Here is a 17,181-nt window from a genome sequence, read left to right as displayed (position 1 = left end):
AGTCTGACACAGCCCTGCATCCTCCTCCAGTGTGTACAGTCTGACAGTCCTGCGTCCCCTTATAGTGTGTACAGTCTGACACAGTCCTGCGTCATCCTCCAGTGTGTACAGTCTGACACAGTCCTGCGTCCCCTTATAGTGTATACAGTCTAACACAGCCCTGCGTCCTCCTCCAGTGTGTACAGTCTGACACAGTCCTGTGTCCCCTTATAGTGTGTACAGTCTGACACAGTCCTGCGTCCCCTTTTAGGGCGAGATGTATCAAATGGAAAATACGGTAAAACCCTGGTTTTACCGCATTTTCCAATGTATCAAAAATGATACCGCACTGAAGGGTATCGCTACCTTTGGGTGGCGATACCCTATAGAAGCCTATGGGCTTTTTTTCGCCGCCCGCCGCCGCAAACCCGCCACCTCGCCGACCCCCCCTCTGGCTTACCTTCCTGAAGGGTCCTCCTGGACCCCGGAAGGTAAGCCTTGCCTCCCCCTAGTGTAGCAGCCGGACATCCTTCCGGCTGCAGGGGGGAGGAGGAAGCTGTCCCCGACGTGAGGGGAGAGCGTGGCGGCAGAGAGGTGATGGAGACCCCCCGCGCACCACATTCCAGGTATCGCGGGGTGCCCCCGTCACCGCACCGCGATGCCAGCCGCATATGTTAGTACATATGCCGTGCGGCAGCATCGCGGCGGGAGGGGGGGGGGGTCGGCGAAGGGCGGCGATGTATTTTAATACATCCCACCCATAGTGTGAACAGTGACACAGTCCTGCGTCCCCTTATAGTGTGTACAGTCTGACACAGTCCTGCGTTCCCTTAGTGTGTACAGACTGACAAAGTCCTGCATCCCCTTATAGTGTGTACAGTCTGACAAAGTCCTGCGTCCCCTTGGTGTGTACAGTCTGACACAGTCCTGCGTCCCCTTGGTGTGTACAGTCTGACACAGTCCTGTGTCCCCTTACAGCAGGGCTGGGCAACACCGGCCCTCCAGATGTTGATGAACTACACATCCCAGCATGCCTTGCACCAGTTTCAGCATGGCCACATAGCAAAACTAATGCAAAGCATCCTGGGATGTGTAGTTCATCAACATCTGGAGGGCCGGTGTTGCCCAGCCCTGCCTTACAGTGTGCACAATGAGCTGATGATCCTCTGCTTCTTGTCAGCTTGACCTTCTGTGCACTGACTGTGACCCTATACCTGCCAGAAGATCAGCCACATGTGCTACAATAATGCACATGACATTTACCCTTTCATTGCTGGACTGATACAAGTTAACTTTTATTTTAGTATGAGCCCTGTAAAGATAAAGAATGGGTAAAATATTGGGTGCTATTTACTTTTTGGTAGATATACTGTAGTATGCCATATTGCATTTACATGGTGCCTTACAGAGTGTACTCACTGATAAATTGTTCCTTTAAGTATTACCACCCCCCCCCCCCCCCTATGCATGCATATAATTAATAGTGCACTTTAATTAGCCTGGCTGCAAGTGCTAGTAACGTGCCTGCTATAGGATGTGCTGCTAGGAAATCCAGCATGCTTCCAGTCTGCTCTTAAAGAGCCCATCTCACCATCTGCCTGAGTGCAGCTGCATGCTGGAGCGGAGTGCCAGGAGGCTCGCTCTAGCCTACATTGGAGGAGAGGCTCCGGGAGCAGCCGGGCTGTCACATCATCATCTGCAGGCAGCACGCTCCTATATTACTAGTGCTAGGGTGTTATTTATTACCCATCCGTCAGTGCATGCTCCCACGGGGGCTGAAGTCACCACAGACGGGGATGTACCTGCACTGATTGCACAGCCAGCAGTAGCACTCCTCTGGGATAGTAGCATTGGGCAGAGCATGTGCAGGTGATCAGGCATGGTGTAACTGCTCTGCTGCCACTAATCCACTCACTGCCTGGGGCTGCTGCTACCCCTGACTGCTCCACAGTTTACTGGCATCCCAAGGACGCAGGGACCTACCCTGACTCCTGTCACTTGCAGCGCTCATCGATCTCTGGCACTTCCCAGAAAACCTGTCCTGCTCCCACTATAAGAGACCCGTTGCGCTCCATGTGCCACTGAGCATCCAGCTGCAGGGTCACTGATCCAGGCTCTCCCTCTGAAGCCATGCAAGTCTCCATAGCCTGCACTGAGCACAACCTGAAGGGCCGGAATGGGGACGATAGGCACAGCAAGCAGAACTCCAGTGGCCCCAACGTAGTCAATGCTGCTAGGGCCAGGTTCCGCACCGTGGCCATCATTGCGCGGAGCCTGGGCACCTTCACCCCCCAGCACCACATCTCTCTGAAAGAGTCCACAGGAAAGCTGACTGGTATGAAATACAGGTAAACACACGAGTGGCTCCATCTATCTATCTATCTATCTATCTATCTATCTATCTATCTGTATTTCTATGTATGTATGTATGTATGTATTTATGTATGTACACACACACACATATATATATATATATATATATATATATATATATACATATATATATATATAGTGTGTGTGTATACATATACTATGATTTGGGGTATTTCTGCCAACTTTTGTATGTTGTATCAGGTGTAGTACACACTACACAGCATAGATCAGCTGGTTATGTTTCATAGGGTGAAGTTGGTGGAATGCTTTATGTAGACTCTAATATTTTACTGATAGTAACACTGTTTTATTATTGCATTAAATGTATTTCCATCCCACCAGGAATCTGAGCCTTTAATATAGCATTATCCTAATCTGCATTCTGAAGTTTTCCCAGTACTCCTCTGGCTCTCATTTACATAGAAAACAATTATTACATTTACCATAATAGGAAAGCTCTCTGTAGGCTGCAGGTTGTTCTTAGCAACCATATCAGTGATATCTCTCACAGAGCACATGATTGTTAATGGGAAATAATACTGTGATGGATAAGGATGATCAGGAGTCCGGATCGGACAGCAATAAGTTTTATTGCATCATGGTGGAGTAGTGGAGTTATATACAATGCACATACTCATCATGACATTATTGTTTGTAAATGTATTTTCCCCGCCAGCATTTCATAGGAGATTGCTGATTTTATGAAAGACTTAATTCAAATGAATTGTTTAGGGTAATGTGGAGAGGATTTACTGTGTAGATAACGGAAGATAATTGAATGAAACAAAAAGAAGCTACAGTGTTGGACATAAATCAGATTGTGAAGTTAATGATTAGTTGAGGGTGAATACAATAAATAATCTGTTCTATAAAAGACAACTGCAATGATTTATTATGCGTAGTTCAGTGGAGGAGAAAGTGATCCTGCATTAATGTAGGTACTGTGGGGGTGCTGGGGGAGGTGTATAATATACGGTACTTGTGTAATATTTTTCATTTTAAAGACCCGATTTTTAATTGTATATTCACCCATGGGTGATTTCATACCCCCACTATCCAACTACGCATGGAGTTGATTTTATACAGTATAGCATGGCGAGCGGACGCAGAATACATGTAAAGTAATCCACGTCCCCTCGCGGGGCTCGCTGCGCTCACCACGCTTCGGGCTCGCTGCGCTCGCCACACTATATAGAATCAACTCCATGCGTAGTTGGATAGTGGGGGTATGAAATCAGCCATGGGTGACTATACAATTAAAAATCGGGTCTTTACAATGAAAACTCGCATCGCATGCCTTAAGTAGTGGCATGCAATGAAAAAATTGGGCGCCCAGATAATACACAAGTACCTAATACAGTACACTGTACCTTCCGCACTGCATCGTGTTACTGAGCTCTCGCCCAGGTACTTACAGTGCAGTCGCCCGGGTACTTACAGTGCAGTCGCCCGGGTACTTACAGTGCAGTCACCCGGGTACTTACAGTGCAGTCACCCAGTTACTTACAGTGCAGTCACCCAGTTACTTACAGTGCAGTCACCCAGGTACTTACAGTGCAGTCACCCGGGTACTTACAGTGCAGTCGCCCGGGTACTTACAGTGCAGTCGCCCAGGTACTTACAGTGCAGTCGCCCGGGTACTTACAGTACTGTTTTACTTACATTTTGAAGAGCTGAATAATATTGCTTAATGTTTCATAACTTAAAAAAGAAATGAAAAACAATTATCGTCAATATATTGAATTCTTTGTGACTTTTCATGAGCATTTATGTTTTGTTTTTCTAGCTAATAGGAAGTATGGTGTTTTCAGTAGTCTATTTGTTTCCAATAAATTCATGTTCACATTTATTTATTTCTAGGCTACATACGTTTCTTACCTTGCCCTCAGTTAAGCTATGAAATAATATTAAAAAAAAATTGGAATTATCAATTTAAATGGTGGGTATTTATCAAAGCTCGATAAGATATACAATTGTGAGAGATAAAGTACCAACCAATTAGGACGGACAGTCCTGCCTCATAGTTGTAATACCGGGATTTCAAAAATCTCACTCTTTGAATTCCTGGGTTTTCTCCTGTGATACAAATTTCACAAACTTCTCCGAGGTCTCCAGGCACAGCTGGCTATTTACATGCAGGGGACAGCTCCGTGCAGACAATGAATGGGTTAATATTGTTAACCCTTACATAATGTGGCATATTACATCCTTACCGTGCAAATGACTAGTGGGACTGCTCTACTGGCTACACACAGGCAGCCAGATGGAGCACTGTACACAAGGCAATATACATACTGTACTACAGACAGTCTCTTTCCTCCGTTACTGTAACATAACAGAGGACCCTCAGTGGTACCGATCACTTGCACTAGCCCCATACTAAACCTTGCTGGGTAATCCAGTTTTTTTTTTAATCCTTTCTCACCACCAGTCTCATGGGGTCACCTATTGTTGGATGGTTAATAACTCCCCCTCCATTTCAATGTACACCTATATAATGCTTAGAATGTGGTGTCAGGGGCAATTTACTGAGAGGAAAACTAAGATCCCAGTTTGTTAATGAGCAAATAAAACCATTATTTTGCATTATTGTATATCACAGCTGAGAATTACTGAGGTGAATAATTTATGAAAAATAACTAATGTTTTGGTACCTATTTGATTGCACCCATGCTGCATACACTTAGTGCCCCCATACACTGCCAGGGAGCTGCCCGGTGAAATTGGATGCGATACTTCGCATGTGCTAAAAAGCACCTATATAAAAAGTACATCGGATTTATCCTTCTACCAACAAGTCTGACCTCCGACTGCAACCTGATGTGCACGGGACCGTAACCAGGACCTGGATAAAAGTACGCAGAGGTGTCAGAAGGCCTTCAGTGTCTGGTCGGTGCCACAGATTCACTACTGGATGTGGTAACCCTGGGCGAGCAACTCTGGCTTGCTGGAGCGCAGAAAAGACGTGACTAGCTAGTATGGCTGCCAATCCATGCCCCTTGACCCCTCACCCTTTTTTTTTAAATTTCCTGAAATCACAGGATTGCTGTCTCCAAACCTTATTCAGGTTAAATCCCGGGATCCTCCCGATTCTGAGATCGGCTTCCCTACAACTAATCAGCTCCTCTTATTTTTCAGACATCCTGTAACATGTAAATATCCTGCCAAGCTTTGATAAAACCCACCCCTCCCCTGTAGAAATGAAAGAGGAGAGAAATGTCTGATGGGATGGTCATAAAGGCCCCCATACATTGAGTGATTTACCTACAATTTGGGTTCTTTCCCTAAGATTGCAGCAATCTATCACAGGAAAAGAACCCAAATTGCAGGTGACTGACAGCAGGTCCAGTGCAATGCCTTGTCCTGTGCGCATCGCACCGATCCCTCGGATTCACCTCTGCTGAAGAACCAATATCTTGGATTTCTTCTGAGCCGGGCCAGCTTGGCTGGAATTGCATGCAATATATCATATAGTCATGTTTCGCTGATGCAGTTTCGGCTTTGTGAAAATGCACAAACAAAACATGAAACCTTGCATGACATTGCTCCTCACCTCTGGGAGGGGTACAAGTGTTTTGCATGCCATTGGCTACTAGATGGTGTCCGACGAAGCAATTCAAGTGTTGCTCTATCTGAGTGTGCACAGCTGTTGGTGCTGACATTAGTGTTATGTTGTTCAATCATTTTGATTGGCTGGGAACTAGCTGATAATGGGCCTGTATCAGCATTGGATTGCAAAATTGAATAACCTAATCTGGCCAATTATCCAACAACTGTGCGTGAGCACCTGCATTTTAAGACTCGCAATCACATTCTGTGTCAAGGCAATTGCATTGTGTTGCCAGGAAGCCAGCATTTAAGGGGAGAAAACATGGCATTTTGTGGGTGTGTTTGTCAAAACGCAGGCGGTGCCAAGGCATTTCCACCACTTCCCGCCTGTTGCTATAGCAAAATGATGGATTATTTAGCCTGGCACAGATGGAAAGTACTCTTAAATGTTCCAATATGTGTGACTGGTACTGCAAATGCATTGCGCCGTGTGATGGGTACGCAATTTCTGCAATGGGTGTGCATTCTGTCTTCCTGGCCGGTAACTATTTGATCGCAGCAGTTGCTTGTAGAGCTATTTAGCATTCTGCAGGAGATTTATCTGAAATCTCCTGCATTTACTATTTGCACATACTGTAGCCACAAACCATAAAATTATGCAGAAACTTCAGTTTCTACATATTTTTGGTGTAAAAACTGCTCGATACATAGGCTTAATACTCCATATTTCATTCAGAGACATAACCTGAATTGTATTTATTGTGCAAACCCAATATGGTATTGCCTTGTATTGCATACATACATATTATACACAGTGCAGTATATAAGTGTTCTGTGATTCATCTCTTGCCCAGTGAGTGAGTGCATGTTCAGGGCACTGTGAACAGAAGTAATGCTTGTCATATTACATAATCATTGCTTCTTTATAGGCAGAGGGGCTTGTAAGACAAACTGGCTTGATAATTGCAGGTGTTATCCTGAAACTAATTAAAAATGAATGTAAATGAAAGATTCATGAATACGCGCATTCATTGAAAACAGGTCCATCTGGTGCAGGGTTCGTCTGAATTGTGATGCAACTCCTTCCCGTACCAATACAGATGGCAAATCTTTTCCCTCCACTTGATTAACCAAGAAATATGTCTGCTTCATTGTCATGCAGTAAGAGAATGTGGATCTGTGTTCCCTGTCCTACCTGCATCAAAAAACATGGATTTCATCTAATTCCATATTTTATAAATATGCCCAAAGTATTTGTAAAGGGGTTAAAGTGTTTATAGCTTTAAATTGGATGTAATAAAATCCAGAATGGTAAATGCACAAATTATCTACTTACTGCTTTCACACAGAAAATGAAATTCTGGGCGAAGCAGTTCTGCCCGGTAATTTTGTGAATAACACGGGTAATTTTTCTGTGCGATAGGGTCAACCCGGGTCATAAATCCTGGGTTCTCCGACCCTGGAATTTACCAGGGTCGAGGACCCGGGATTTATGACCCGGTTTGACCCTTTCACACAAAAAAGATATACCCGTGTTATTCAGCAAATTACCCAGTAGAAATTTTCAACCCCGTAATTTGTTCTTCTGTGTGAAGGGGGGTCAGGCTGCTCCCGGCAAATTGACCCGCCATTTGAATTGCTGGGTAATTGGCAGGATTTTTAGACTTTTCTGTCTGAAAGTGGTATGATGTGCCTAAATCCTCAAGTGGCAACAGTTATGTATAGTTTAGTATTGTGAACTTCGCATTATTCAGCCACAGGTTGATTACTGATAATTTACTAATAAAACAATCAAATTTGCAGAAAGTTAAAACAATATTACAACAAAATCTGAATCCCCATACACACTAGATGATAGGGTCCGTGGGTGGTATAATTAACAATAACAGCCGCGGGTCCCGATATTGTGCATACACACTGAATGATAGTGTAATCGATATTGTTGAATGACGTCACCGGGACCCGCTGAACATGTGGGTTGTTTGGCTATATAACCCAATTGACCTGCATGTTCAGAAGACATCAATCATCTAGACTAGACAATTAACTAGAAGGGCCCTTCTGAGCGATATCTTTAACTATGTTGTCTAGTGTGTTAATCTTTCCCGTTGTGTTTTATCTAATTTATTAATAACTACAAGAATGTGTCAAAGTTATAAATGATTATTTTATTTTATATAGGTACACTTACAGCTGTCACACAGAGTTTGTGAAATTGACTGACTTTATCATGGACACTGTAACTAATGCTATACTCTCAGGTATGGTGCTATAGAACTTATAGCACAGTTGCTTTAGACATTGGTGTGCAAATATGCTCCTAATGGATGTAAACGATCAGCAAAGCTTTGCAAAATGTCTTTTCAGTGTCAGGGCTGGCGTATAAGAGAAGTTAGTGCATTAGGTGGGTGCATGTGAGGGGTTTAGTTGCCCAGACTGACAATAGTATGAGTACTCTTACTCCGGCTCCAATTAGTCTTGCTACAGCTTTATACTGGTGGCCCAGCTTTGCTGGTCTTGATTTGAAAATCGAGTGAACTGTCAGATTTCCAGGTCTCAGCTTCATCAGGGGGCGTGGCTAGCCAGTAAGGGGGCATGGCCTATAATTGCTTCTACCCACGAGGCCACGCCCCTATTTTGACGCTGTGGGGGCATGGCCCAGAGGCTCTGTGAGTCTCTAGCCATGCCCCCAGCCCCCGTGGCTGCGGGAATAGATGCTGTGCGCACGCGATAATCGGGACTGTTGGGAGGTATGGCTTCATGATGCTGCTCGGGAGCTGAGCCGTGGACTCAGGACTTAATTGTTTACTTTCACATATGAAAAAGTCCCGGATTGATGTGCGTTCATGTGCAAAAACCTGGGGTATAGCTACATATGTGAATGGGGTGTAAGTCTAAATGCAGCTGTGATCCTATGGGGTTGATCTTATTAACCCCGAACGGTGCGAATCATCACAACACCGGGCACACTTTACGGCGGGCCGAATTAACTGAAAAGTGCTCGCACCTCTGCTTATTCGGCCCTGCGAAGGGTGCGAGTTAGGCTTAATTTGGGTGCCGTTTTCAGCGTTAAAACGGCACCCGAACGGCAACTCAACCCTAATAGGATGGACCCCTTTCATGTGATCCGTGTTATATAAGCTTTCTCATGCTTTGCATAAAGGATATCCCTTAGCTGCTTCTGGAGATATTTCTATATGAGCTATCCACCGGCTTGGATGCTGCTAAGATTCTCTATTCCATTTTAATGTCTGATTATTACCCACCGGATTAATTATCACTAATAACTTTCATAAAAATGGCAAAATGTCAAGTTAAAAAACATAACGAGACAGACGTTATCTGTAATTACATGTTACAGAGCTCCAGAGACCCTGCTTTGTGTGGGGGTAAGGACACATTGATGGAACTTATATGTGGGAAATATTCTGTTATGCCTCCCATACACTGTGCACTGACGGACAGGTTCAATGTGATTCACACTCCTGCGCACATCCAGCAGCACATAAATCATGTGCTGCCCTTATTTTATGAACTAGATTGCATCACATCTAGTTCAATACGCACGGCGCTTTAGAACATCACACGCATTAAGAATGCACAGAGTTTATCGGTCCATGTATGGGCGGCATTACAATGATCTATAAATAATGGACCTGATTCATTCTTGTGAGTTAAACAAAAAAGCAAGCAACTGGGCAAACCCATATTGTACTGCAGGTGGGTCAGATGCATGGGTTAAAGTGACCTGGAAAGGGACAGAACTGCGTACCGTCAGTTGTAAATTGCAGATGGAACCAGTTACATCTCCGCGCACCTGCCCACCTTACCTTGCCACTGCATTACCTCGGCCCAGAAACTGCTCTGCAGCTGTCTTAGTCCTGGCTCCTCACAATGACTAAATAAATGCACTTGCCGCCCAGCTCCCCGGAGGATCTTCATGTGGAGCTGATCACCATGCAGCTGCTGCGGAAGATCTGGCCTTTGACTCAGGTGCGGGCGGAAGAGTTATTATGTGTGTAGCACCAGTATAGTTTGTAACGAGAATAAGCTCACTGCATGTGGTGGTGTAACATGCAATAAAGGTCACTATGTACGGTGTAATGTGAATAGGGGTCACTGTTTGCAAGTACTTAGGGGCCAATTCAGAGCCATTCGATCGGGTCCGAATTTGGCTCCGTTTTTGATGGTGTGGGTCTGTGAATGTGCAAATATGTGCAAACCCCCTGTGTGATCATCATCTGCCAGTATCACACTCTCCGAGACATTCGCACTGTGAAGGGAGGGAGGTGGTAGCAGGGGAACGCCCAGCATTTCACATGACGTCAGCGCCCACCCCGAATTTGGTCAACTATAGCGAAGATAAGACAGATCAGAATGACTTTTAACTGTGAAGGGGGGGAATTATCATTCGATGGTCAGCAACCATCGAATTGTTTTTCACGTTTGGCAGGCGGCGCTTACCTGTTCGCTAGGCTGCAAGTATACACAGCCTAGTGAACAGATCTGAATTAGGCCCTTTGTGTGGCTCCTATATTTGAATTTGGACTGTGCCGCCGGCCAATCTCTGAGACTGCCAGTGCCATCGACGCCCGGGAAGAGAGCGTTTTGTACATGTTGAAGGGTATCGAAATAACTTTTAGAAATAATGTATAAATACATGTATTGTACGTTCAATAGAGTATGCATAAAGGTAAAGGTGGATTCCCAACAGTGACAATTCTGTCCTTGACTATAAACCAGGCATGTCCAACCTGCGGCCCTCCAGATGTGCTAAAACTACACATCCCAGCATGCATTACCATCATTCTAGCATTCCCTAATAGCCAAATTGTGGCAAGGCATGCTGGGATGTGTAGTTTTAGCACATCTGGAGGGCCGCAGGTTGGACAAGCCTGCTATAAACTGTACTTACCAATTAGGCTTTAGGCATGATTTGCTATTAACTATGATGTCACATTTTTCAAACTGGGTATTGTTTACTGACAGCACCCAGCTTACCCAACCACAATCCTAGAGGCACGGACAAGGCATCCCTGGGCGCTGCCGATATAGTTAATAATATCGGCCGCAGGTGTCTGATATTGTCTGTACACACTGAGCAATATCGGTACACAATTTCATTCAGTGATGTCCCCGGGATCTGCTGTATAGCCAAATTGACCTGAGTGCCCACTGAGGGAGTGAGCATCGTTAACGATATTGAGTGTACACACTAGAAGATATAGTAAAAGATGTCACTCTTTCTGAGCAATAACTTTTACTATGTTTTCTAGTGAATAAATAAATAATAGTGTGTATGGGACTTTACACAGTGCGTATGCACAAAGTCTCAGCAAGGTGGGAAGGTAGCAGGGAGTGGTGGCAAAAAAACTCATGATTGTCATGGCCAATTATATGGCATGTATCTGCCTTCATGCAGAGAAATGTGGCATCAGCATCGATATTGCCGTGGCCAGTCTGCATGACCATTGGCGTACTTGGGGTCCTTGTTATAGCTTAGATACTGCATGTGCGTACACAGTTGCTGAGCACTTGGTGATAACTAGAGACAGGATTATATGCAACAAAAAAAGCTTGAAATATGCATGCAAATATGCATGAAAAATACTTAAAATATGCATGAAAAGTGTAAAAATATGCTACATTAAATAATAAAAAAAGTAATTTTTAACTTATTTATTTAAAAATCAGCATACAATTAGTTGCAAATAAACCTCAAAAATAGGTCCACAGCATCTGCAGATGTCAGTATGCTGGCTGCTACAGCAGACTGCAGCGTCCAAAGCTCTTCTTGCATCAACTGCACGGACCCTCATCTCCAGCGCCAATAGATCAAATGTCAGCATAGCGTGTGAGGGCGGCTCAGTGAAAGGCTTCCTCCCTGCGCTGCATACTCACTGTGACACGGCATTTCCTCCACACCGCGTGATGTCACAACCCTTCTGCCCTCCTCCTCTGCTGCAGAAGCCTGTCTCTTGGTGTAAAGTCCCAGGCCAGGGGCAGGCAAAGGTTCAGGAGCTTCGTAATGGCATCCGCTCTGACTGACTTTTATCAACATGGATTGGCAGCCTAGAGCAGTGTCAGACATAGCGTACATCCAAGGTTCCCCACACTGCGCACATATTGCCCCAGCCTGCACACTCTACCACTACCTGGCCAGCAGCAGCAAGGCAATGGCTGTGACTCGCTGGTGGGAAGAGGGCGGGGCCTAAAATATGCACCATCACTAGATTTTAGGTAAAATATGCAATAACCAGTAAGAATGGGCAAAATATGCAAATGCCTATGCAAATATGCAAATGCATATAATCCTGTCTCTAGTGATAACACTGGAGGGCATCTCTTTTCTTATCTGTGCGACACAGATAAGCTTTTGATATGGCTTATGTTGTATTTTCTTACCTGCTGCCAATATTAGAAGTTTGGGAAGAGTCTCTGACATTGGAGTCTTCCAGACATTCCAGGAGAATATGACATCTGTGGGCCTTATTCTGGTCGATGCGGTCCGTTCCGAATTCTTTCGGAGGGCGCTTTTTAGCTGTCTGCGCATGCGGAGGCAACGCTATGCGCATGTGCCACGCATGGTCTCTGTACTCGTTCTCACTAATGCCGTACAGAAATGTCCACCGAATTGACTCGGGAAATATGGGCGTTTTTGGGCGTCATTCGGACTTACACAAGGGCGTGGTTTCAAAGTGGGAAAAACTGGGCGTAAATATGGGCGTACACGAGGGAGTGCACGAACTCTGGTAGGCGTGCATTCGGACAGCACACCGACTGCAAACGAACCAACACGCATGAAATATGCAGTCTTCATAAGCAAGTTTCACTTTGCGGAGAGCACTTGTTCATGTGCTAGGCATTCGGTTCGCCCAATTAGTACGCCCGCACCTGAAGCACTGTCAGCTGAACACAATACAATCCACTCCTCAACTCATTACTCATTAATTACACTCTTTTCATTGCTTCAATTGGAAGCATTGCTGCCTAAATGGACCATTACTTAAAGACACAAAGATAAGCTAAAACACCACTGCATGTTTGCTATTTTACCCACATTTACACTGCAAGCAATGGTCAGAAATTGGTACCAATAATATAATTTTACATGTTACTTTTACATTCAGCAATAACACCACAAATTTGGGGCTAAAAATAACATTTATTGAATTGGTGGAAATTGAATAGCACTTCACATGATGTAAGGGTTAATGTAAAGTGGTAGTAATGTGTTTAAGTATCAAATAGGATTTAATTGATTACAATTACAAACAATCCCTTTTTTACGAGGTAGCCTATTTGCATAAGTGTGTCGTGACAGATTTATGAGTTCAGATAATAGTCGTGGGTTTTGTGTAAATACACCGCATTGGTGCGTACGGCCAGCTTCCCAACCGTTCTGACGCTGTAAGACCGTGCAGAATCTTTGTGTTCCCACCACACATGCACAGTTTGGATGTGGTCCGAAAACACACCCTCTTCTTAGAGAGCGAGTCCGTCCGAATGCGGAGGACCTGTGGGCGTTTGTTCTTACAATGTCCGCACAGCGTGGCGTGCGGTCCGCTCCGAAAGAATTCGGAACGGACCGCACCAACCAGAATAACCTCCTGTGTGACAAGTGTGAAATATTTGGCAATGCAGTCTATATGGGAGGATGTGGCCTCACCTGGCTGAATATATTATCCAACCCAAGTCAGTCATACTTGCCTACCTTCCCAGGAAGCTATGGCAGACACCGGATTTTTAGGGTGGTCCCCTGCAGAACTGCAAGAATAGGCAGCTCTCCCACATCCTGCCCACTTACCAGTGAGAGTAGAGAGCTCTCCCACATCCTGCCCACTTCCCAGTGAGAGTAGACAGCTCTCCCACATCCTGCTCACTTCCCAGTGAGAGTAGAGAGCTCTCCCACATCCTGCTCACTTCCCAGTGAGAGTAGAGAGCTCTCCCACATCCTGCTCACTTCCCAGTGAGAGTAGAGAGCTCTCCCACATCCTGCCCACTTCCCAGTGATAGTAGAGAGCTCTCCCACATCCTGCCCACTTCCCAGTGAGAGTAGAGAGCTCTCCCACATCCTGCCCACTTCCCAGTGAGAATAGAGAGCTCTCCCACATCGTGCCCACTTCCCAGTGAGAGTAAGCAGCTCTCCCACAGAGAGTAGAGAGCTCTCCTACATCCTGCCCACTTCCCAGTGAGAATAGGCAGTTTTCTCACATCCTGCCCACTTCCCAGTGAGAGTAAGCAGCTCTTCTACATCCTGCCCACTTCCCAGTGAGAGTAGGCAGCTCTCCCACATCCTGCCCACTTCCCAGTGAGAGTAGAGAGCTCTCCCACATCCTGCCCACTTCCCAGTGATAGTAGAGAGCTCTCCCACATCCTGCCCACTTCCCAGTGAGAGTAGAGAGCTCTCCCACATCCTGCCCACTTCCCAGTGAGAATAGAGAGCTCTCCCACATCGTGCCCACTTCCCAGTGAGAGTAAGCAGCTCTCCCACAGAGAGTAGAGAGCTCTCCTACATCATGCCCACTTCCCAGTGAGAATAGGCAGTTTTCTCACATCCTGCCCACTTCCCAGTGAGAGTAAGCAGCTCTTCTACATCCTGCCCACTTCCCAGTGAGAGTAGGCAGCTCTCCCACATCCTGCCCACTTCCCAGTGAGAATAGGCAGCTCTCCCACATCCTGCCCACTTCCCAGTCAGAGTAAGCAGCTCTGCCACATCCTGCCCACTTCCCAGTGAGAGTAGGCAGCTTTCCCACATCCTGCCCACTTCCCAGTGAGAATAGGCAGCTCTCCCACATCCTGCCCACTTCCCAGTCAGAGTAAGCAGCTCTCCCACATCCTGCCCACTTCCCAGTGAAGTGGGCATGATTGTGTGACATTCACCGGCGGGAAGTTCAGGACAGGGGCAGGACTAAATGACTAATCACATAATTTGTCTTTGCCCCTTTGTAATGGACCTGCAAATTGTGGGTGTTGGGGCGGGGTCTAATGACGAGGTATGGCTCCACCCCACAAAATAGGTCTGAACAATGCAGTAGAAACATAGAAACATAGAATTTGACGGCAGATAACAACCACTTGGCCCATCTAGTCTGCCCCTTTTTTTTAAACATGTTACCTCAAACCATATTTGATACTTATTTTTTTGTAAGGATATCAATATGCTTATCCCAAGCATGTTTAAATTGTACTACTGTATTTGCGTCTACCACCTCTGATGGTAGGCTATTCCACTTATCGACTACTCTTTCTGTGAAGTAATTCTTCCTCACATTTCCTCTGAATCTTCCTCCCTCTAGTTTCAGTGCATGTCTTCTTGTTCTGTTGCTCCTCTTCCTGTGAAGAATGTCTCCCACCTGTACCTTGTTAAAACCCTTGATATATTTGAAAGTTTCTATCATGTCCCCCAGGGCCGGTGCTAGAGGGTTCAGCGCCCTCCTGCAAACTATAAATTTGCGCCCACCCAAACTTTACAAAGGGAGGGGTGTGGCCACACAATAATGCCCCCACTCCAAATGACACCACACAGTAGCTCAATCTTATTCACCTAACACAGCACCAGTGCTGTAACTAGCCATTTTGGTGCCATGTGTGAAAATACAGGGACGAAAAATTGTAGGAGCGTGGCTTCATGGGGAATTGGCGTGGTCACTTAAAAGTACAAATAACACAATAATCCCCATAACACATTATGCTTCTCAAAGCCCATAACACATTATAGTAACCACACACAGTAATGCACATTATTCGTAATGCCACACATCATGATGCCCCTTGCACAATATGCAGAACACCAGAATGCCCATTACACATTGTGCCACACACTGTAATTCCCTTACATATTATGCCATGCACTATAATGCCCATATGACATTGACACACATTATGCTACACATAATGCCCCGAGTACTCCTGCATATGCCCACATTTGTAGCATTGCTTATTCATAACACCCACAGCAGTTGCGAAAAGTAGTTGCTCTGCTTACAAGTAGTGCCCACACCAGTTGCCGACATTAGTAGTGCTGCCTCTACACTTGCCTACACCAGTTGCCGACATTAGTAGTGCTGCCTCTACACGTGCCCACACAAGTTGCCGACATTAGTAGTGCTGCCTACACACGTGCCCACACCAGTTGCTGATATTAGTAGTGCTGCCTACACATGTGCTCAAACCAGTTGCCGACAGTAGTATCGCTGCCTACACACGTGCCCACACCAGTTACCGACATTAGTAGTGCTGCATATAGATGTGCCCACACCAATTGCCGACATTAGTAGCGCTGCCTATACACGTGCCCACACCAGTTGCCGACATTAGTAGTGCTGCCTATACACGTGCCCACACCAGTTGCCGACGTCAGTAGCGATGCCTATACACGTGCCCACATCAGCTGCCGACATTAGTAGCGTTGCCTATATGCATGCCCACACCAGTTGCCGACATTAGCAGCGCTGCCTATATACGTGCCCACACCAGTTGCCGACATTAGTAGCGCTGCCTACACATGTGCCCACACCAGTTGCCGACAGTGGCGGATTCAGAGGGGGGGCACCTGGGCACGTGCCCCCCCTGTCATTTATTTAATTTATTGTAGCTGAGGACCAGGGCTTTCCAACGAGCCCAGACCCTTGTCTCTAGCCCCCCGGGAACCGGAGATATCGCCTGGCAAACCTGTAACGTTTTTTCCCCATAGGATAATATGGGACCCGTCAATTCCAACCCCCACCCGGTTCCGACGGCTGCCAGTTCCCGCCCTGGCATCACAGAAGCTTCAATTCCAAATCGCTGGGCCTTCAATATGATACCAGGCTGGTCCAAATCGGTCAATCGGTTCCAGAGATATTGCGTGTAAACCGATTTTTTTATTTTTGAAATGTAATTTCATGGCTGTTCATGTTCTTTGAGGGCAGATTACTCTGGAACCAAACGTTCCAGTTTCACTGGACCAAAATCATTCAAAGCCCACTCAAAAGTTCTTCAATATAATACTTGGGTACTTATGTATTATCTGGACTCCCATGTTAAATGCACCCCGTTTTTTCATACCCCTACTATCCAAATACGCATGGAGTTGATTTTATATAGTGTGGCGAGCGCAGCGAGCCACCGTGCCCGAAGCGTGGCGAGCGGACACGGTCTCATAAGAAAAACGGGAGCCCAGATATTACATAAGTACCAATACTTGTCTTATGTAAATGGGTCAGTTGGTTCCGAAGATATAGCCGGTTAAATGAGATAACTGGTTAAAGGGGGGAGGGGTGGTTTTCTCTCCACCTC

General features: G+C 45.7%; 1 protein-coding gene across 2 annotated transcripts in view; it reads left to right on the top strand.

Moving 5' to 3' along the window:
* The window catches only part of KCNAB1 (potassium voltage-gated channel subfamily A regulatory beta subunit 1), a 258,194-nt gene that overhangs the window by 106,398 nt on the left and 134,615 nt on the right, over positions 1 to 17,181 (top strand). The window contains exon 1 of one of the 2 annotated variants that reach the window (XM_083177892.1): positions 1,533 to 2,327. The exons of the other annotated variant lie outside the window; for it this stretch is intronic. Within the exon in view, the coding sequence (XP_083034018.1) occupies positions 2,110 to 2,327 (218 nt within the window). The 5' untranslated portion in view covers positions 1,533 to 2,109. Of the gene's footprint in view, positions 1 to 1,532; positions 2,328 to 17,181 lie in introns of those variants that run through there. 2 annotated transcript variants of the gene reach the window in all.

The sequence above is a fragment of the Crinia signifera genome, chromosome 3 (genome assembly GCF_055691185.1).
Source record: "Crinia signifera chromosome 3, ASM5569118v1, whole genome shotgun sequence".
NCBI classification, from domain to species: Eukaryota; Metazoa; Chordata; class Amphibia; order Anura; family Myobatrachidae; genus Crinia; species Crinia signifera.
The sequence above is the reverse complement of the archived record's forward strand: the minus strand, read 5'-3'. Positions and strand labels throughout refer to the sequence as shown.